We start from the raw sequence: 23,110 nt of genomic DNA, 5'->3' as shown, positions 1-23,110 counted from the left end.
GAGTCGAGGGGCGTGAAAGGGAAGCAGTGGTTGGGAAGGGAGTGAGACAGGGTTGTAGCCTCTCTCTGGTGTTACTCAATCTGTATATTGAGCAAGCAGTAAAGGAAACAAAAGAAAAATTCAAAGTTGGAATTAAAATCCATGGAGAAGAAATAAAAACTTTGAGGTTTGTAATTCTGCCAGAGACAGCAAAGGACTTAGAAGAGCAGTTGAATGGAATGGACAGTGTCTTGAAAGGAGGCTATAAGATGAACATCAACAAAAGCAAAACGAGGATAATGGAATGTAGTTGAATTAAGTCTGGTGATGCTGAGGGAATTAGATTAGGAAATGAGACACTTAAAGTAGTAAAGGAGTTTTGCTATTTGAGGAGCAAAATAACTGATGATGGTCGAAGTAGAGAGGATATAAAATGTAGACTGGCAATGGCAAGGAAAGCATTTCTGAAGAAGAGAAATTTGTTAACATCGAGTATAGATTTAAGTGTCAGGAAGTGTTTTCTGAAAGTATTTGTATGGAGTGTAGCCATGTATGGAAGTGAAACATGGACGATAACTAGTTTGGACAAGAAGAGAATAGAAGCTTTCGAAATGTGGTGCTACAGAAGAATCCTGAAGATTATATGGGTAGATCACGTAACTAATGAGGAAGTATTGAATAGGATTGGGGAGAAGAGAAGCTTGTGGCACAACTTGACCAGAAGAAGGGATCGGTTGGTAGGACATGTTCTGAGGCATCAAGGGATCACCAATTTTGTATTGGAGGGCAGCGTGGAGGGTAAAAATCGTGGAGGGAGACCAAGAGATGAATACACTAAGCAGATTCAGAAGGATGTAGGTTGCAGTAGGTACTGGGAGATGAAGAACCTTGCACAGGATAGAGTAGCATGGAGAGGTGCATCAAACCAGTCTCAGGACTGAAGACAACAACAACAACAACAACAACAACAACAACAACAACATGTCAAAAAGTCTCTTTCTTACAGGCTTGTCATCCATGGACCCTGCACCTGCAGTGCAAGCCTAGAGTTATTGAAATATGCCAATAAACTCACCAGAGCATTTATTGATAGATGATCTCCTAACCAGCTCATGCATAAACAGATCTCCCACACCATCTCCTCTTTTGGTACCAATAAAACTATTAATCAGCTGCTGAACAGTACTACTCTGATCATCCAGTATCACCCTGGCCTGGAATATCTCAACCACATCCTTCACCACTGCTTCAACTACCTCTCACCGTACCATGAGGTGAGGGATCCTATCCGCATCACCCAAAATAGTGTTCTACCTGTAGAATATCCTTGTCAATCCCTATTCCAATTCTGCTCCCACTCTTGCACCCCACGGGTCATTTCCTTGTGGACGACCCAGGTGCAAGACCTGTCACATACACCCAACAACCTGCTACAGCAGCCCAGTCACCGTAATTTCCTACCCTATAAAAGGCACGGCCATGAGTGAAAGTGTAACCATTTTATACATCAGCTATGCTGCAGTCACAGTGCAGCATTCTGTGTGGGCATGACAGGTAACCAACTATCTACTTACACGAATGGCTACCGCCAAACTGTCACAAATTGGAAACTTGGCCATCCAGTTGCCAAAAATGCTGTGCACCAGAACAAAAATGCCTTCAACAGCTGCTTCACTGAGTGGGTTATTTGGATGCTGTCTTCCAGTGCAAGTTTCACTGAACTATACGAGTGGGAATTGTCTCTTCAGCATATTCTGAATTCATGCAATCCCCCTAGCCTACACTTCCGCTAACCTGTTTCCCACTGCCTCAACTTTTTTTTTTCCTCTTCTGCCATTGTCCACACTGCTCCTTCCCTATCCAGATCATGTGTTGCCTTCTCCCATCACTCCCTCTTCCCCCCTCCTCCTCAAGCAGCCATTTTCTCTCTCCCCCCTCTATCTATCTATCTATCTATTCCCCCTTTCCACCCCTCTCCCTTTATCTCTCCCCTCCATGTCTCCCTTCCATCTCCACCTTCTTCTCTTCCCTTCTCTCTATAGCTCTTATATGCTCCACCCCATGAGAATTACTCTTGTCCTTTTGTGCACTTGCCAAGTTATCTGCTTTTCCACTCCAGGCTTGCACTATCCCACTACCCCCTCCTTGCCACATGCCTCCTTCCCTACCCCTTCCATCAGCCCAGGCAACTGCTCTCTAATATAATCAGTGTCACCATGTCCATAATAGTGTGCATTTGGTGGGTGTCTGTGTGGTTGCATGTGTGACTGTGTGTACTTTCTGCCACAAGAAGAGCCAGGGATTGAAAACTACTTAATACAGTGTTCTGTTATCTGTGTATGTATCATAAAACAGTCCATTTTATTTTGCATGGCTATAATTATGATTGAATTAAGATGGTTAGAGAAAGTAATATGGGAACTAATATTAAGTGGAAATGATGTGAATGATAAATGGGAGAAGTTTTTGAAGTGTCCTCATACCGAAGAGTGATGAAACATACATTGTAACAACAACTGTTTATTAGTGATATAGAGAACAGAACTCAAATACAATGTCCACACAATTGAAGTACAAACTGAACTGTCTCTCCTAAATGTTGCCTGAAATGTGCCTTCATGATGAAACCCTTAAGTCACGATAAGTGTTGTGGCACAAGAGCCAAGGACGATCATTGTTAGGATCCGACCTGGTACTCAGAGTATGTCCTTGAGATGATGGTAGCTTCTGAGATGTCAGGCATCGACAGTTATTGGAGATGATGGCTCAGATGACAATAGATGCCAAGAAATGACAGTGCTTCTAGGATGTTGGGCTTTAGTAGATCTTGGACACAGTCCCTCAGATGATAACAACTCCCAGTGGGATGCGTGCAGTGTGGCGTGATACCTGGAAGCAGTAGATGGTGGTCCCGCATAGTATCAATGGCAGATACTCATGGTGAGGGCTTAAGGGGAGCAGCTGAATGGCCAGCATGAAGCCCTGGGACATAATTGTCCTGCATAGTCTGACACTGGCAAAAATAATCTCTTGAAGGATACCCACATAGCATTGAGAACACATGTGACGTAGCATAGGAAAGCACTGCCCTGCTTACAGCACTTTTTGTCGCAATCGACACGCTGCCTATCGGTGAGGTTTGTATTCCCAGTTGCTGTGGCGGCTGCTGGTGGTTTGACTGTACACAGAACCATGGCTCTATTTACAAACAGCCTCTGTGGTTAGGCAGGGACCATACATAGCCCGTGAAGCACACACACACTGGTGTGGTGGCCAATATGTGCAGGGGCAGCCCTGCATACACCACATCCCTCCTCCCTTAAAAAGAGATGGTGCAACCATCCCATAGAAGCATTGCACCCAAGAAGAAGGCACAACACAGCTGCTAGCGCTGACTGCTCAAACAACTGGTATGTAACTAATTACAGTAACACAATCTTGCATTCCATAAGTGCTGAACAGAAGGAAAATCTTGCGTATGAAAATGAAATGCAACATACAATGAAGAAGACTGCTGAGCAAGTGGTGTAGGACCCACAACCTCTGATAAACAAGAATAGGAAAATGACAAACACTGCATAATAACTTCCAAAAACTCAACACAAGATATCTGAATATACTGAATCAAGCTACTAAAGAACTCAATTAATGGTTCCCAATACAGCAACCATATCGTGTCCTCATAGGGGAATGGTAACTGGCTTCTGTATGTGACAGCTTGGCTGACCAGGCCTAGGTGGAGCTTGCAGCAAAATTTCCAGGAAGGCACAAATCAAGACCCAGAAGAACATGACAGGATCGGCAATGTCAGCAAGAATGATGAGACTGGCAGTTCAGCTGGCAGCAACAACAGGAGCAGCCACTGGGATGGCCACGGTACCACAAAAGGGGACAATGGGGCCAGCTGCAGAGATGCCTGCAATGGCGAGAGGGTCAGCTGTGGCAGTTCTGGTGACAACAACACTGACAAGACAGCTAGTGACGGCAAGAGGAGTGGTGATACCAGGGTCAGTGACGACAAGACCGGCAGTTGGGTCGACACTGTTGGTAATGATAAGAACTGACCACAAAAGGGCCAGTGGCAACAGGACTGACTAAAATGGTCACCGTATTATCGACAGGACGGGTGACGACAAGGGGACCAGCAATGCACTGATAAGATGACAGGACTGATGCAGTGGCTGACAGGCTTGACCACGACAGAAGGGCCGACCATGACAGGGCCAGAGGCTGGCAGTTGCAGGACTGACAGTGGCGGTGTCAACAGCATGGGCAGCAACAACGGGAATAATGAACGAATGTATGCTGTCGCTGACACGTTGGGCGAAGACAGGAGGCTGACTGAGACAGGGCTGGTGATGTGTGGACTGATGACTGGAACTGATGTTGCTTACAGGCTAGCTGATGACTGGAGAGCAAGCCGTGACAGGGCAGGTGTCAACAGGAGTGACACCAAAAGGAGGGCGGCCAAATCAGGGCCGGTGCTGCTGGGAGGGCCAGTCATGGCACAGTCAGCACTGACAGCAACAGTGATGAGATAGTAGATGTCTGATGGCATCACCAGCAAAAAATCTCTGTGAGCAAAAACTGAGGGCCACACCACATAGCAACACTGCAAATGACCTGACTAAGATGGCCAAGCTTGCCACACACAAAGTTTTAGGTCACCAGTCCAGACACCACTCATGATCGAGCTCATTGAACACTATGGGGAAGACTGTCCAACATTACCAAAAACATGGCACATGCGCTGCTTGGCTGGAGGCAGCTGTCACAACAAAAATGCAAATCTAACTGTCCCACTAAGAAGTTACGTCCTCTGTATGAGTGCCTGAGAAAAACTGAGAACACAAACAAGAAATTTTTGCACATACGCTGGCAGTAAAGTGAACTTCATTGTGTACCTTGAATGTCAAAGGCAAATCCTCTTTCTGACCATCAAACACCCAAAAAGTTGGCACAGATACAGAAATGGTGTGCCAAGATGTGGCAGTAGTAGACAAAACCACAGTGAGGAATTACACCATGCAGTAGTTTCTGAATTTACTGCTCCTGTAACTGCACAGCTGAGACAAAGGCAGCTCCGATGATGGGGCAGATACAATAAGACAAAATGACACTCAAACCTTACATGAAAATATGCCACTAGTGAACTGAAACCTGAACCTGGAATTACTGAAAACAACTCAGACCAACAGAATCAAATGAGAAAATTCGCACTTGTACAACACATGAACAGACTGGCTGAACTGCACTACACAAGAAGACAATGACCAACAACCCTGTTTCACTAGTTTGCCTAGACTGATAAACTTGCCCCGTAGTAATAATCGTGAAATGTGGTGAACACCATTGCCCTCAGAGTCTGACAATTCAAAAACCATAAAACACTGCCCCCTCAAAACAAACCAGCACACAAGCAAAAATACACTCACTTGAAACCACACAAAACAACTTGAAAATGAAACATGCTCTAACAAGGCAAACCAATACACAGCAGAAAAACAATAAATAAGGCTTGAAGAAAACAGAAAAGTGAAACCTTGGAGTGTATGGCAGATGAGAGGAGACAAGACATAAAAGCACTTTTAACACATATGAGAAACAGCCTCATTGCCAAGTATGGCTGACTAGAGAAAATCAATGAAAAACCATACAAGACCTTTTAGCTCATCACCACTGAAGCACCCTCATACTGAGGAGAGATGAAAGACATGTTATAATAACAACTGTTTATTAGTGATATGGAAAACAGAACTCAAATACAATGTCTGTGGATGGATGTCCACACAACTGAAGTACAAACAGAATTCTCTCCACAGACGATGCTTGAGATGTGCATACACAATAAAGCCCATGAGTTGTGATAGGTGACGGAGCTTTCAGGTCAGTTGTGCATATACCATCAACCCCTATTATGCACTGACCGATAATCACTCTTACTCCCAGGTGCAATAATATGGAGGCTGACTAGTACGCATGTTGGGCATGATCCATCTGTGATAATTCAGTGTTTTGAATATTGACATTTATAAATACTTATTCTGCTTTGAAAAATATTAATAAATTATAGTATGGAGACTTTTAGCACAATGTAAATACTTTAGGAGTAAAGGAAATGACTCACTAGTTGGAAGCATTGAGATGTCGACAGGCGCACAAAACAAAATAAAACTTTGCTATCTTATGCATGATTGGATGAATCATTATGCATTCATAAAACCATACAGATAATTCTAAATGAAAATCTCATTACACAGAGAAAAAAATCTGTATCAATTAACAATTTTCTGGAATTGTAATTTTAAAGGATTGACTCAATGTGATTATTAAATGCAACAAATTTATTTTTTTACGTGCCTGTCTATGATTCAATATCTCCACCATTTGGTGAGTTTCTAGATTTACTTTAATTATTTGCAACTAATTTACGTGCTTTACAAGACCAGGAAGATATTTATTTCTATGCCATCAATTTGAAAGTGAGATTTAAGATTTTGAGGTTCCTTTTGCTGTCTTTTCTGCATCAGATCTGTCTGTGAGTAACTGAATACATTAGAAGCTGTAGATCTGCTTGGTGATTTTACATAGGACCTAACCCAGACAAACCATGGCGAAGTATGATAAACAAGTATATTCTGAATTTAAAGTGACATATATGTCAAATACAAATATAAAAAATATCTTTTGTGATGGTGTGAGAAACAAATAGCATGAAAATATCAAAACCAGAAAGAACCTACATGTAGCACAATCCTAACAGTGGAATTATCAAATATTACTACGGGAAACCAAAAGTTTCTGTTCAAAGACCATACAGTCCAGAATTGGTATGCCACTTAGGCAAAATCACTATGAGCACTGAGAGAGTCATCCCACTGCTGCACCAAGCTGCAGATAGCTATTTGGTAAAACATAATGTACTGCTGCATGAAGAAGCCTGTAACTGCCAGCTGCACATCCTCATCTGGCAGGAAACATTGATTCTTCAAGGCCTTTTTTAAGGGACGAAGAGCATGATAATCACATAGGGAGAGATCAGGACTATAGGATGGATGCTTGAGTGTCTCCCACTTGAACTATGCATAATAGATGAGGCTGGCCTCCCACATTGTCTAGCATCTTGTGTCAAATCATGACCAGCACAGAACTTGGCACACCATTCCACAACGGAAGTTTTCGACAGGCATGCTGCCCCATACACTTTCATTATCCAATGAATGTCTACCAGTGTTTGTCCTTTAGCAACCATGAAAAGAACAACAGCATGTTGGCCCTGTTTGGACGCATCTGGTAATAATGTCAACACACTTCACATTTCCATATTTGCTGCAAGCACCTCAGAAAGAAACAAATGCCCCACCAATCCTTTGCTACATGTCAAAGTTTATACACCAGCATCAGAGTCATGCTACATTGCATATACTCTGCAGCAAGACCCTCAAATGGAAGCCTTTTGATCACCCCTTATTTATGGGGGCAAGAATCATGTATCTTCCAACTCACGAATTAAGTCCACTGAGCTACAATGCTGAATACCTGTCACTAATAACGAACCAGAAATTTTAATTGTTCACAACTGATCTAGTGATGTAAAGTACTACATTTCTCAGAATAAATGATGGAGGAACTATGGGAATTTACACTCAATGGTCACAAAAAATTTAAGACTTCACTGTTAAACACATTCAACAGAGACCACCAAGGCTCTTAATGTGGATATTATACGCTCTAGGAATTAATAACAGGATTATGATTTAGATAAAGGCATGCCTACAGTGCAGAACTCAGAATAAAAGGATAGAGAAAGCTGTATCAGAGAAACCTGAATTATTTTCAGTTGTGCTTTAAGGAAGACTGCTGGAGCTATTACTGTTTATACCATGTAAAAAAGACACTGGAACTGATATCAACTCTAACATTTGCCAGTTTGCAGATGATCTGATGGTGTATCACAAAACAAGGTAATTAAGAGATCGTGAAACTCTCCAGGAAGATCTTGCTACAGCAGGGAAATGCACTGACAATTCTGTTCCAGCAGGTCCGGGGCAACACCTGAGTATAATGTATTGGTGAAGATGTTTAATGAGTCAACTAACCTTAAGTATCTAGAGTAACGTTTAATAGTAAACTAAATTAGAATTTTCACTTAAAAGAAGTATTCCATAGTGCACACACAACCCTTTATTAAGAAGTGAGGCCTTTAAACCATTAATAAAAAAAAAGAAGGCATAGTGCTCCTTGATTAGGCCTTATTTGCAGCATTGTCATTCTGTGTGGGACACATATTGACAACACCCAGTTTCAGATTGTGAGTCAGTATAAGCAAGAGCAGCAAGATTTTTTCACAGAAATGTTGAGCGCTTTGGTGGTATCACTGACATGATAAATAACATGAAATGTGATTAGAATGACAGAGGAAACTGACAGATTCAGAGCATGCATACAACCCTTATATGCTGCAGTGCATAGGTGACTACTAACAGTATGATGAGTGAGGAAGAATGGAGAAGCTATGGATTAGACCAATCTCATAAAATAAATGAGCTACAATGAAAAATGTCAGTGACTAGATTCTCCTTCACACACAAATGGGGAACAGAGTGTGTGCACATTACCAAACAAGGTCCTACACACATTCTCGGAAAGAGAGTATATATTTTCCTATTGTCACAGTTTCAGCCTAACATATTTGTAGTGTCTAAACAATATCTCATTTGTGAAAGAAGGGTGGCAGTTTTAGTTCAGCCCAGGGCTGATTTAGGCAGTATTAAATGAATATACACCTTTAACTACTGCTTAAACCACCTTTAACATAAAGCACATGACTGCTGCACTTCTTTCCACAAATGAAGCTGCATTTTGATACTACAATTATGATTTCAAGTTAAAATTATCTCTCTTTATCTCTTGGGTACAGTAATTTAATTTATTAATAATTATTATGTAGTATCAATAAATACAATGCTTAAAGGGCTCTACAACACTCAGGGGAAATAGTGTACTAAATAACAAGCCTTTCAATGCCTGATGTTTAATACTTTGTTGGCAACAGAATATTTGTCAAGATCCAGTCAATTTTATTATAATCGGTGGTTTTATAAGCTGCAACTGTGCACCACGTGTTTGCAATACATGTGTCAAAATCACAATATTATGTATTAGCAATGACCCACCTATTTTATACAAGGAGCTACTAAATTTCATGAGAAGCTTTACAACAAAAAGCCCAATAGGCCTATTTCTTTTTTGAGCCTTGTCTGTCTGTCACTTGTTTACTAATGTCCTGTAAATTTTACAGACTTTCTTATTTACTTAGTCAAGGATCATCTCGCCAATTATTATTGTGAATCAGATCAACAGTTATTCCCATTTGTTTCTCAAAACATACTCCAACAGTCAATTTCCTTTTTGTTTGAAATATTTTATGCAATTTATTCATTATATGCAGTGCTACAAACTTACTGCTATTATCATTACTTGGTTTCCCAGCTACCCATATTCTAATAAAATATCACAAAGTTCTGGGTCAACCATAAAATCTGGTATTAAGTGTTCCCCAACTGACTATAATTCAGGAATTATCAGCCATCGCAATCGGTATGCACAGAGATGGTTGTCGAATAAAAACATCAACGTCAGTTCGTAAGTGTGAATATAGTTTGCTAGAAAACATTTATTCTATCTGCTGTTTCATTCTGTTTACTGTGCCAAATGAGTAGTCAATGGACAGTTTTTATTACAGAGTAACGAGGGTTGCTTCATTCATGCAAACACTGCAAAATATTCCATTTGTTTCGGTTGATTTGCTATATTAGATGCCCTACAAAATGCTGCAAGCAATACAGATTTGCTTTCTGGGCAACACCAACTGCTACAGATTTCTAGTTTTATCTGTGCGACGGATAATTACGAGCGGATTCAACGTTTATAAACTTTCACTTTAGAAACACACTAACACCTACTAAAAAAACACGTGTACTGGATGGAGCAACAAACAGAAGTATTTTCCAGTGCCGTCAAATGAAGCATAATATAAGCTACATAAAACATTAAAATGCTCGGTATTATTCTAATGCTGTTCGAATAAAATACACTGCAAAGAACACAAGTCACAAACCTAGTTCCGCTGTCATCTTTCAAATTATGAGCATTGCGGAGAATCCACTGCAATATCGTGTCCAGCCTCTCATTGACATCTTCATCTTTCTTAACAATATCTTCAATCTTGTAATTAAGGTTGTGTTTTCGTTTCCGTCTGTGGTGGGGAACAAGATACTTTAATTCTGATAAGTCATCACAAAACTGACGCTCTGTGTTGAGACTGTAGTAACCTAATACCTCAGGCCTTTGAAAAGTGGGGAAGGTCCTTGGAACTTCTTGCAAATGAACATTTAGCTTAGCCGACATTTTTCTAACTCACAAAAAGTCTGTCTGTTTACCGCGTCTACCCGACCGACAGAAACAAACAACACTCACAGCAGTGTCAGCAGACGACAACACTGACGCCGCAAAGATAACACTTCACTGCAGTTAGCCGGCCATCAAACGCCTTCCACATACAACTAAAATAATGCTACTCTAGAGAAGTCACGAAAGTTGCATTTCAAAAAAAATTCCAGTGGCGATACTCGAGTAGCATTTCACACTGCCAGTAGATTTTCACAAGCAGCACAAGGAAGCAGTGCGTGTACTGGCGTGAGAATACTGAGTACATTGACGTTATCGAATACTGCTGTTCGTAAGGAAATTCATCGATATGACAACCAGTGGCGGCCGGTGGTATCTGAAGTAGGGTCTCGCACCGAAGTTTCACTGTTGCATTTTTACATGAGATATTTACAAGGGAGAAAATTCTTTGTATTGACGCCTGGTTTCCCGACATTCGTTATGATATAAACTTCAGTTTTTTAGATCCACTTTACGAAGCCTGCAAAAAATTGAAGATTTGTGACAGAAAATTTCTGTGGCAAAGGGCTAACTTATGTAAGGAGCTACATATACAGTTCTAAAGGATTCTGACAGGACAAATGATCTGGAAACCTTATTTGGATCCTACAATTTGCTATCAGTACCGTAGTTAACTTTCCAACACGGGTGGATAAAGACAGTAGGTCCCTCATTGATAATGTTTTCTTTGATGAGACACAAACCAAGAAAATAGCTGTTTACCCAGTAACAAACACTCTCTCTGATTACGATGCACAGTTAGCCAGGATAAATGATATAGTGCCCTACAGTGTGAATACTCCTCAGTGGAACTCAGTTAGAATCATTAATGACTATGGGCAGATGTTTTAAGAGTAGTTTACAAGAAACAACGTGGGATGAACCTTATTAAGAACCAAGTGCAAAATAAAATTTAGTCTATTCCATGATAAATTCATGTTAGCATTTGAAAATAGCGTTCCACGTAAGCTAATCAGAAGGGACATTAAACATGTAGAAAACCATGGATCACTAAGGAGATTGAAGTACCTTGTGAAAGGAAAATGTATCTTTTTCCAAGAACAAGTAGAGACTCAGCAGTAGTTGCACACTAGAAAAACTACCCAAAATTACTAAGTAAGGTTTTACAAAATGAAGAAACATCGAAATAATGTTAGACATCAGAACATCTGACAACAGAGTTAAGGAGATATGGAATGCTGTGAAGTAAGAGACAGGACAACCAACCACAGAAGAGGATAACATTACTATTGAATTATGGAAGGGTTACAAATGACATGTCACAGGTAGCAGATGTATTTAATAATTACTTCTTTAACACAGTAGAAAACTTAGGGACCTAGTTCAAGAGGAAGATCACAGTAATATGTTGAAGAAGTAACTCTCATAAAATTACATCATGTGAATGTACCACCTATTCTACTTCTGAAATTAAGAGGTTCATAAATTCTCTGAAGAATATAAGCCCTTCTGGTTTTGACGGTGTTTCCAATAGAGTAATAAAGATTTGTTCCCTTATAATAAGTCCAGTGTTGTCCAAAATATGTAATGCATTACTAATTCAAGGCATTTTTCCAGAGAGACTAAAATATGCCATTGTTAAACCCCTCTTTAAGAAAGGCGAAAAGAGAGACGTCAGTAATTAGCGACTTATTTCACTGTTGACATCATTTTCCAAAATTTTTGAGAAGGTGATGTGTTCTAGAATAGTATCTTACCTTGCTAACAATAATATCCTCAGAATATCACAGTTTGGGTTTCAGAAGGCTTCCTCTCCCGACAATGCCATTTACATGTTCACACACCAGATATTACAAGCATTAAATAACAAAATAGCACTGGTAGGCATTTTCTGTGACCTATACAAGGCATTTGATTGTGTGAACCAAAGTATACTCCAAGATAAATTGAAGTTTTATGGGATTGATGATATAGACAACCAATGTATCATGTCATATTTAACCAATAGAATGCCGAAAGTTGTACTTAGTAGTTATTCAGCCAACAGAATCCAGTGACATAACTCTGACTGGTGAAAAATTTCATATCTACATCTACATTTATACCCCGAAAGTCACCCAACGGTGTATGGCGGAGGGCATTTTATGTGCCACTGTCATTACCTCCCTTTCCTGTTCCAGTCACGTATAGTTCGCGGGAAGAACGACTGCGGAAAGCCCCCGTGCGCACTCGAATCTTTCTATATTTACATTCGTGATCGCCTCGGGAGGTGTAAGTATGGGGAAGCAATATATTCGATATCTCATTCAGAAACGCACCCTCTCGAAACCTGGACAGGAAGCTACAACGCGAGGCAGAGCGCCTCTCTTGCAGAGTCTGCCACTTGCGTTTGCTAAACATCTCCGTAACGCTATCACGCTTACTAAATAACCCTGTGACGAAACGCGCCGCTCTTCTTTGGATCTTCTCTATCTCCTCTGTCAATCCGACCTGGTACGGATCCCACACTGATGAGCAATACTCAAGTATAGGTCGAACAAGTGTTTTGTAAGCCACCTCCTTCATGATGGACTGTTGTTGTTGTGGTCTTCAGTCCTGAGACTGGTTTGATGCAGCTCTCCTTGCTACTCTATCCTGTGCAAGCTTCTTCATCTCCCAATACGTAATGCAGCATACATCCTTCTGAATCTGTTTAGTGTATTCATCTCTTGGTCTCCCTCTACGATTTTTACCCTCCACGCTGCCCTCCAATACCAAATTGGTGATCCCTTGATGCCTCAGAACATGTCCTAGCAACCAATCCCTTCTTCTTGTCAGGTTGCGCCACAAACTCCTCTTCTCCCCATGATGGACTACATTTTCTAATTACTCTCCCAATGAATCTCAACCTGGCACCCACCTTACCAACAATTAATTTTATATGATCATTCCACTTCAAATCGTTCCTTATGCATACTCCCAGATATTTTACAGAAGTAACTGCTACCAGTGTTTGTTCCGCTATCATATAATCATACAATACAGGATCCTTCTTTCTATGTATTCGCAATACATTACACTTGTCTATGTTAAGGGTCAGTTGCCACTCCCTGCACCAAGTGCCTGTCCGCTGCAGATCTTCCTGCATTTCGCTGCAATTTTCTAATGCTACAACTTCTCTGTATACTACAGCATCATCCGCGAAAAGCTGTATGGAACTTCCCACACCATCTACTAGGTCATTTATATATATTGTGAAAAGCAACTCCCTTGTGTCACACCAGAGGTTACTTTAACGTCTGTAGACGCCTCTCCATTGAGAACAACATGCTGTGTTCTGTTTGCTAAAAACTCGTCAATCCAGCCACACAGCTGGTCTGATATTCTGTAAGCTCTTACTTTGTTTATCAGGCGACAGTGCGGAACTGTATCGAACGCCTTCTGGAAGTCAAGGAAAATGGCATCTACCTGGGAGCTTGTATCTAATATTTTTGGGTCTCATGAACAAATAAAGTGAGTTGGGTCTCACATGATCACTGTTTTCGGAATCCACATTCATTCCTACAGAGTAGATTCTGGGTTTGCAGAAATGACATGATACAAGAGCAAAAAACATGTTCTAAAATTATACAACAGATAGATGTTAGAGATATAGGTCTACAGTTTTGCATCTGCGCGACGACCCTTCTTGAAAACTGGGACTACCTGTGCTACTTTCCCCAAGCCTCAATGTTAGGGCCACTACTATTTCTCTTGTATGTAAATGATCTACCATATAATGTGCAACAAGCAGAATTAGTTCTTTTTTCAGATGACACGAGTATTGTAATCACTCCCAGTATACATACAGAAATGGAAGAAACGATGAAAAAAGTTCTCAAAAGTGTCATTGACTGGTTTTCTGTGAATGGTCTCACCCAGAATTTCACAAAGACCCATGGAGGTGGAAAGTGATGGAAAGCTTCCGTTTCTGGATGTTCTGGTGTACAGAAAGGGTGATGGGACACTGGGACACAGTGTTTATCGAAAGCCTATGCACACGGACCATTACCTGCATGCTTCTAGCTGTCATCCATCGTTCCAGCATACGGGGGTCCTACGGACGTTGGCGAGAAGAGCTTATGCCATTTCAGATGGAGAAAGCTTGACACAAGAATTGGACCATCTTAAGGTTGTGTTCAAGCAGAATGGCTATACAGATAAACAGATCCGTCGTGCTTTTCATTTTGGACCTTCGCTGGAACCACCAGAAGATACCTGCAAATCAGTGGCTTTTCTGCCTTTTTCTGGGAGTATTTCCTGGAAGATAGGAAGAATTCTGAAAAGATATCATATCAAAAGTATTTTTCATCTGCCAGCCAAGATTAGAGCGCTTCTTGGCTCTGTGAAGGATGACTTGGGTTTGAGGAAGACCAGTGTGTACAAGATCCCTTGCCACTGTGGGAAGGCTTATATTGGTCAGATAATCTGGACCATTCAGGACCGAAGTGTTGAGCACCAGCGGCACACACGGTTGCTTCAACCTGAGAAATCTGCAGTGGCAGAGCACTGTCTCACCGAGGGACACAGAATGCTATATGACGAGACTCAAATGGTTGCCCCTGCATCTCATTATTGGGACTGTGTTTGAAAAGAATCCATAGAGATTCGTTTATCTCATAATCTTATTAATAGAGACAAGGGTTATCTTTTAAGTAAGACTTGGGACTCGGTGTTATCCGACATTACAAAAACAACGGTTTGTGTTTCGATCGTCGGAATAAAATTTTAATTTTTGATAGCGATATCTAGATTTCGCCTGTTTCCACCACTGGCGGCGCGGTATGTTTACTTGCGCTAGAGGGCAGTTACGGCATCTTCTCGTGCACACATTGTGGGCCTTCTGCGGCCTATATAGGGTCCGCCGCTTGCGCTGGGAAGTCAGTTCCGGCGAGATCGTGCACCAGCACTCTCACCTGAAGATGGCGGCCAGTTGGACCGCGGAAATATTGTGTCATGAAGACGTTATGATCTGGCTTCACACCTGAGAAGAATATTATCAATTATTACGCCAGGAAAGCCTTCGTAGTCATGTAGACATCTGTTTAAGTAGTTGGGCATTCTGACTGCTGCTTCACAGTATATTTATTCCCTCATGAAGTTTGTTGTAAATAATCCACTACAGTTCAGAAGGAACAATGAGGTACATAATTACAATACTAGAAGAAAAATGACATTCATTACTCAACATTAAGGTTGTCTTTAGCACAGAGAGGGGTGCACAATGCTGCAATAAAAATTTTTGACTACTTACCTAGTGATATAAAATGTCTCACAGACAGCAAGGTAAAATTTGAAAATAAATTGAAAAAGTTATTCCATAGAAGAATCCCTATGTTATTAATGTGTAAAAGGTTGTGGGTATGAATTGCTAACTCAGTCTGTATATCTTGTTTTCATTTTGAGGAATAATAATAATAATATGGTGATGTTTAGAATACAAATAGATGTACAAATTAATTTTCAATATGAGTGTAAAATGACTCATTTCACATCATGACGATTTATCGTGCAAAATGAGCCATGGAACATAGAAGTAACTAACTAACTAACTCACTCTTACCTCACTCATACTGGAAATTCGCCCTGCTCTCCTGTTTTTTACTGACGCAAACTTGTCGGTCACCAGTTGATTAAACTCTAGGATCTCCATCGTGAGATCTCTTTCAATGAAAAGCATCGCCAACGCTGGCAATCTTCCGTGTGTCATACCCATTCCAAGGTTGAAAATAACCTTTTCTGCTTCGGCCGACATCATGGAAATTTTGAGAATTAGCAGCATAGACAGTTTAGTGAACGTCTTCCCTAGGTTGTTTGTTGTTATAAACTTCTATCGACTAACATCTACATATACATAGATACTCCGAAAGCCACCGAACGGTGCGTGACAGAGGATACTCTGTACCACTAATGTTCATTTCCTTTCCTGTTCCACACGCTAATAGAGCGAGGGAACAAACGACTGTCTATTTGCCTCTGTATGGGCCCTAATTTCTCGTGTCTTATCTTTGTGGTTCCTGCGTGCAATGTATGTTGGCGGTAGTAGAATCGTGTTTCAAATGCTGGTTCTCTAAATTTTCTCAATAGCGTTTCTCGAAAAGAACGTCTCATTTCCTCCAGGGATTCCCATTTGAGCTCCTGAAGCATCTCTGTAACACTTACATGTTGTTCAAACCCACCAGTATCAAATATAACAGCCTGTCTCTTGTCTTCCTTCAATCCTACTTGGTACAGATACCAAACACTCGAGTGGTAGTCAAGAATTGGTCACACCAGCTTAATAAATGTGGTCTCTTTCCCAAAATTCTCCCAACAAATGGAAGTCGACCATTCGCCTTCCCTATCATAGTTCTCACATGCCCATATCATTTCATATCGCATTGCAACGTTATGCACAGATATTTAAACGACTTGACTGTGTAAAGTCAGACACTAGTAAAACTGTATCCGAACATTACTGGTTTGTTCTTCCTACTCATCTTCATTAACTTACATTTTCCACATTTAGAGCTAGCTGCCATTAATCAAACCAACTAGAAATTTTGTGTGTCGTCTTGTATCTTCCTAGTCACTCAATTTCGACACATTACCGTACATTACAGCGTCTTCAGCAAACAACCACAGATTGTTGCTCACCCTGCCTGCTAAATCTTTTATGTATATAGAGAACAAAAGCGGTCCAATCGTATTTCCCTGGGGCACTCCAGGTGACACCCTTGTCTCTGATGAACACTCGTCATCGAGGACAACATGCTGGCTGATATTAATTAAGAAGTTTTCAAGCCATTCACATATCTGTGACCTTATTCCATACTCTTGTACCTGCATTAACAGCCTCCAGTGGGGCATCATGTCAAATGCTTTCCAGAAATCTAGAAATATGGAATCTGCCCGTTGCCCTTCATCCATAGTTTGCAGTATATCATGTGAGAAAAATATCAGCTGAGTTTTGCAAGAGTGATGCTTTCTAAAACCAAGCTGTTTCATGTACATAAGCTCCTCAGTCTCAAGAAACGTTAATATATTCAAACTGAGAAAATGTTCAAGGTTTCTGTAGCGAACTGAAGTCTATAATTTTGGGGGTCTGTTCTTTACCCAACTTATATACTGGAGTCACCTGACAATGATGTGAATTCTAGTGCTATGTAGGTAGAAGATAATTCATGATGTCATTTAAGCTTATCCAAGAAAATACACAGTACGCAAAACATACTTTCTATCAGATATCATCAGCAAAGTTAGAAAAGCAGAAGGGAAACTTTTGTGGTAGAAACAATAATGAAGCTACAAGATGACCTCAGATATTATCTCACCACACATCTGCTTTTCATCTTTTTTCCACTTAGTTGGGTCCAACTTCCTTTTCGTCATTGACCAATCCATAGATTCACTACCACAGGGGTTGTCAATATCTCCTCGGATCTTGATCATATTTAATGGCTTCACCAACAGAGCACACATTAGTGTCTCCATGTTGTAGATGACCAAAGAGAACTTAAACTAATGGCATAACTTTACAAAGAATTGCAAACAATAATTAAAACTACAACTGGAAAGAACTTTTTTTATGACAAAGTGCCTCGCAAATAGTAGTTGCACTCATTATATAGTTATTTTTCATTACGTGATTCATACATTCAGTATTCTGATGTCTTTCTTGCAGTCATGAACTGTGTTTACAGATCAAGATGAAAATTCCACCTAATAGGACAAGATCGAGACACACACTTTCTCGCCACCTCATCAAGGATCTCATTCTGGTGGGGGCTTTTTGAGAAGAATGCATATATTCCCTGTGAACTCGAAAGAAGTATTTTCACATTGCAGTTGATTGATGCCACCGTGGTCATTGTAAGATTAGATTGATGGGCGTAGCAATGAACATAATCTGCATCAGGATAGAATTTTTCCCCAACAGCTTGTACTGGAACACATAAACCAACCATAATTAATTAAATTATAGTCTGTGAAATTAATTTTTGGGGGTCTTATTTACTTTTAGTTTATGGCTGAGTGCAAATAATCGTAGGTAAACTTTACAGTGAGTAGCAAATATAATTTACAACAACTGTCTGTTTACTTCTAAGAGTCACTAAACGATGTTCCCTGGACGATGATCTATAACCAAGTGGGTGGCAGCTGCTTCTCTATCTTCGAAGTAGACTTCTGCCTGTTATCGTCCTGTCATTAGCGGATTGTACTTGGCAGGCAATTGGCCGAGGCCAAGTCGATATCTTTATCCTCAGCGCCGCCTGTGACTGGTGGAACTCGCTCAAGTAGCGAGTCTATATGGCACTGGAACCAGCTCACATCTTTGCGCCTGTGGGGCTATTGTCCTAGTTACATCTTGTTTGGATGACACAACCATGGAGGTAAGAATAGACCTCCATGGACACAACAATAAGACTAAAGTCGATTAGCAAAAATAAATATATCTGTTATCTACATTTTATAAGTTTCATTATTTATACCTTACTAATTATTTAATTAAAGCCACATACAAAAAGAGTATTTGAATGTTTATTTTACAACAGAGGACACTGTTACAACTATTATTCATTTAGTTCATGTGACATTACTTGGTGTTGTCATTAATAAAATAAACAAAAATATGTTACTTGCTAATACTTTACACTGTATACAAACAAATAATCACTGTTAATGGAAATGAAATGAACACAAAGTTCCTCTCATTCAAATTTTTAAAATTAATCCTAGAAATGAGTTCAAATCTTCGTGTTTTGTTGCTAGCTTCCACTCCTTTCACAATATTACTTTGGTTGACAATTACTTCATCAACTGAGGTGGAATAGACAAAATATGTTCCCTTGGGAGTGCCCTTCTTCCTCAGAAAACTCATGGTGATTTAATCTCCTGTCATTGGAATTATTTTGGCGATGCAAGATTTATTTCGGTCTCCTTTTTTTCTTTTTTAACATGACCAAAACCAAGTTGTCAACGTCGTACATATTTTTGTTCTGTGGTTCTTGGTTTCCTTCCACATCACTGGAATCTCTACTTTTGCTTCCAGCATCTGTTGTTTCTGAAGACTCATGATCTTCACCAGGTTCCAGGCAGAGAAGACTATCAATTCTTCCATCTTCTCCTAAGCTGAGACACCTTTCCCTGAAAAAACTTTTAACCTTTTTCCCCGTTTTTTGTTTTGCTTGTGGATGTGTTTTTTTGGGTAAGTATTCCTAAGCAGGAAACGTCTGCAGAGCTGTCCTTTTCCTCAAAATCAGGAATTTTGTCTGGACTGAAGGGAACTAAACTGATCCACAAAATCCAAATTCATATCTTCTTGAGTTCTGGTACCAACTTCATCAAAGGCCGACTTCAGCATGTGAGGGAACTCAGTCTTTGGCAGTCTTCTTCTGTTCTTCATTTTGTAAGTGTTCAAAACTTACCGCCATGCATCCTCCAAAGGGCGAAATAATGCCACTTCAAGGGGTTAGCAAATGTGTGTTGTATTTGGCAAAAGTGGCACAAAACTGCGTTGTTTTCTTCACAGGAATGGATTACCTCGGACACATTGCCTGATATCTCCAATGATGATCTTATGCCCATCCTTTCTCTCCATCTTGTTGAACCAATCACTGAACATTATCATGTCGAACCAGCCACTTGAATTTCTACTGAATGCTGAACCTTGAATCCCTCCATCACACCAACTAGAGTATAAGTGTTAAGCTTTATGAGCCATAGAAGGCGTGAGAGGAGTTCCATCAGTAGCTGCAGCCATCATTACACTCTTGCTAATTCTTGAGGTGTCTACGATCCTTTCCAGATGTTTTACACCATGTTTAACCAAGATTTTTGGGGACCCAGGATCACTAGAAAAGTTAGTTTTGTCAACATTTATTGCGTTTTCTGGGTGCACTCCATCAATAGATTCTTGAAGGTTTTCAAAGTAGTCTCTCGTTTCTTTTCTAGTGATAGCGCATCTTGATTACTTCACATTCTCAAGCAATCTGACCGAAAGCTCCTTGTGATATCAGAGGAAACTTTACATCCAATACTTCCAGGTCTATTGTCTTTGAGACGCTTCTCGCGACTGCCCTCACGATTCAGATAGTTCTGAACAATATCCGTAACTAGCAGTGGCTACTGTGTAACAGCACAAGAGCAAGTGAACGCCCTAACTTTCGACACCTTGCGGATTTATTGCTTATTTTTCTTTGGGTACTGTTAAATGTAACATAGATGCTGCATTCTGAAAGATACACCAGTTAAATCTACCACACTACTGCTCCTCTAGACTACGTGAAACTTTGTATCATGATCGTGAGCACACTTTCAGTTGTGCACGTTTTACGGAGCTTCTATGCATGCACAACTCGCGTGATGTAATTGCCTTAAGGGCCATATACGAGTACATACAGATATGATAAACAACATGCACGGTTCACAGGCCCTTGCCACTCAACTAGAAGGTCACGTAAGTGCCACCAGGTACTAGCACAGTGCGGCAGACGTTTATCTCTACTCGCTCGGGATAAATCCTCGTAGATGATAGCACACTCCTCAGATATGCTAATTCACTCACTAATATACCGTAATAAAATTAGATCGGTCGTCAGTAAATGTTGAAGTTGTACTGACAGTAAACATATTTTGTGGGTTTCTGAATGAGTTGTAGCATATCTAGTTATGAATTTTATTATACAGTCGTGGACTAATTTGCGCGACAAATAGTTTCTTGCAATGGAAATTCCCCTTTACAATCCCCTCATATTTAGTGGTAAGATGGCCCAGTGCATGTTTGTTGTTGTGGTCTTCAGTCCTGAGACTGGTTTGATGCAGCTCTCCATGCTACTCTATCCTGTGCAAGCTTCTTCATCTCCCAGTACCTACTGCAACCTACATCCTTCTGAATCTGTTTAGTGTATTCATCCCTTGGTCTCCCTCTACGATTTTTACCCTCCACATTGCCCTCCAATACTAAATTGGTGATCCCTTCATGCCTCAGAACATGTCCTACCAACCGAGAATCGTATGGGTCTAAAACACATCACCATCTATTGTAAGACTGTAAGACTGTAGTATTTATTCATGCTTCTGAAGTGTGTTGATTTTATGGTCAGTCAGGTTTAGCTGTGCCGCAGGCCCACATTGTATATATGAAATTCCACGAAAAGCTATATCACTTGTTTCTGTGATATTCACTTAAATGAGGGATCGACAGCTGTGTACTTTAGGCCCTTATGGACCTAACTGCCTCCTTTGTATTCTAGTCGAGTGACCATGTTGGTAGACATTACTACTTCAGTGTAACTGTTTCCACATATGGCACTTCATGTTTGGAGTCGGCTGATTACCGTGTGGAAATTGTCTTTCGTGTGCAGTGTAAAAATGAACTATGTTGAATCTAAAAGAAAAATAAAGCTGCAGGTTCGATTATTGGACAGCTTTGTTCTGTAATGAAATTTCATGTTAGAGCTAAATGGACTGCAGAGTGAAACTCTCATTCTGAGAACAGAAAAGTAGATTACCAGGAAAAGTTAGCTGGAAAGGAACCAGGGTCTCCAAAAACAGATCCGTTGGTTGTGAGAGTGACAAAATCGAATAAGCATGTCTTCAAGCGAACATTTAATAAGGAAGTGTACAGTTAGCGCCAGTTGTTGTGTGAGAGAGCGTAAGAATAATTGATTTTCAGACAGGAAGTAAATTCGTGAACTAGTACATCTGTTAGTTATTTTGTACATTTGTCCGAAAAAAGCACGAAAACTCCCACTTATACAAAAATGCGAAATCGAGAATTGCGAAAGCTTACGAGTTATTTCGTTATTGCTCTAAACCATACTTAATTATGTACAAAACAACAAAATTAAACAAAAAGAAATCTTTTTTTGTCAGATAAGTTATGCATCTTATTATTATTATTACTGTATTATTACTGCTGTTGGGCTGTAGATGTATTAACTTGTTCATAAGCATAACTTTCATATACCAGATGTTATTAATTTTTCACTCTCAGATTTATCTGAGTCTAAAAATTTGTGAACACACAGAATGTCCATTCGTGACTCACCACTTCCTGTAACATCTCTAGCATGTAGTGGAAATCTAGGGTCTAGTGCAGCAGGGGATACAACCCGTCGGCTTTGGACAATGACGTCACAAGTCGCCAGAGAGCAGTTTACCATTTTCGCTTTTGCTGTTATGTTTTAGTTTCGTTTTTTTACTGATTGCTTAATAAAGTGGATCTGTTTATTCTATCTCGTGAGATTTTTTTTTTTTAAAGCCAAAAAACACTTATCAGCCACTGAAGGGAGCTACAACACTTAGAAGAATCACTTCTCGATTGGCCACTTGTGACGTCATTGTCCAAAGCCGACGGGTTGTATCCCCTGCTACACTAGTCCCGAAATCTCAGTACTCCACTGAGCATGATACTTTCTACTAAATTCTTTTCGTCCTCGGCACTAAGTGCAGTTCGGCGGCCACACCTAAGAAGATGCCTGTTGTGGATTCTGTCATTCAGTATTGTGTATGGCACCACATATTCCACTGATCCTCGCCAATACTCATTGTACCAGCTTGGACAGCCTTGAATGCCAGTAAGAGATACTTGGGAGAATAATTTCTTTTTCCCGCTTATCCAGCTTTCTCCTTGTAAATTAGACGTCATGATCGACTTTACAAGGATACAGATTTTCTTATTCTAATAAATAACTACCTTAAGAGCTATTATTTGAAGAAC

The 23,110-nt window shown here is 40.3% G+C and overlaps 1 protein-coding gene across 2 annotated transcripts in view; it reads right to left on the bottom strand.

Moving 5' to 3' along the window:
- Positions 1-10,560, bottom strand: part of LOC124795338 (decapping and exoribonuclease protein-like) — a 42,075-nt gene extending 31,515 nt beyond the window's left edge. The window contains exons 1-2 of one of the 2 annotated variants that reach the window (XM_047259325.1): positions 10,321-10,558; positions 10,100-10,237 (exon numbers count right to left, since the gene is read on the bottom strand). In XM_047259325.1, coding sequence (XP_047115281.1) covers positions 10,100-10,237; positions 10,321-10,373 — 191 coding nt within the window. In that variant the 5' untranslated portion in view covers positions 10,374-10,558. Of the gene's footprint in view, positions 1-10,099 lie in introns of both variants that reach the window. The other variant, XM_047259324.1, reaches the window with a different exon arrangement.
- Between the last annotated feature and the right edge of the window lie 12,550 nt (positions 10,561-23,110).

Source organism: Schistocerca piceifrons, chromosome 4, assembly GCF_021461385.2.
Source record: "Schistocerca piceifrons isolate TAMUIC-IGC-003096 chromosome 4, iqSchPice1.1, whole genome shotgun sequence".
NCBI lineage: Eukaryota > Metazoa > Arthropoda > Insecta > Orthoptera > Acrididae > Schistocerca > Schistocerca piceifrons.
This window is presented reverse-complemented; position numbering and strand designations above follow the sequence as displayed.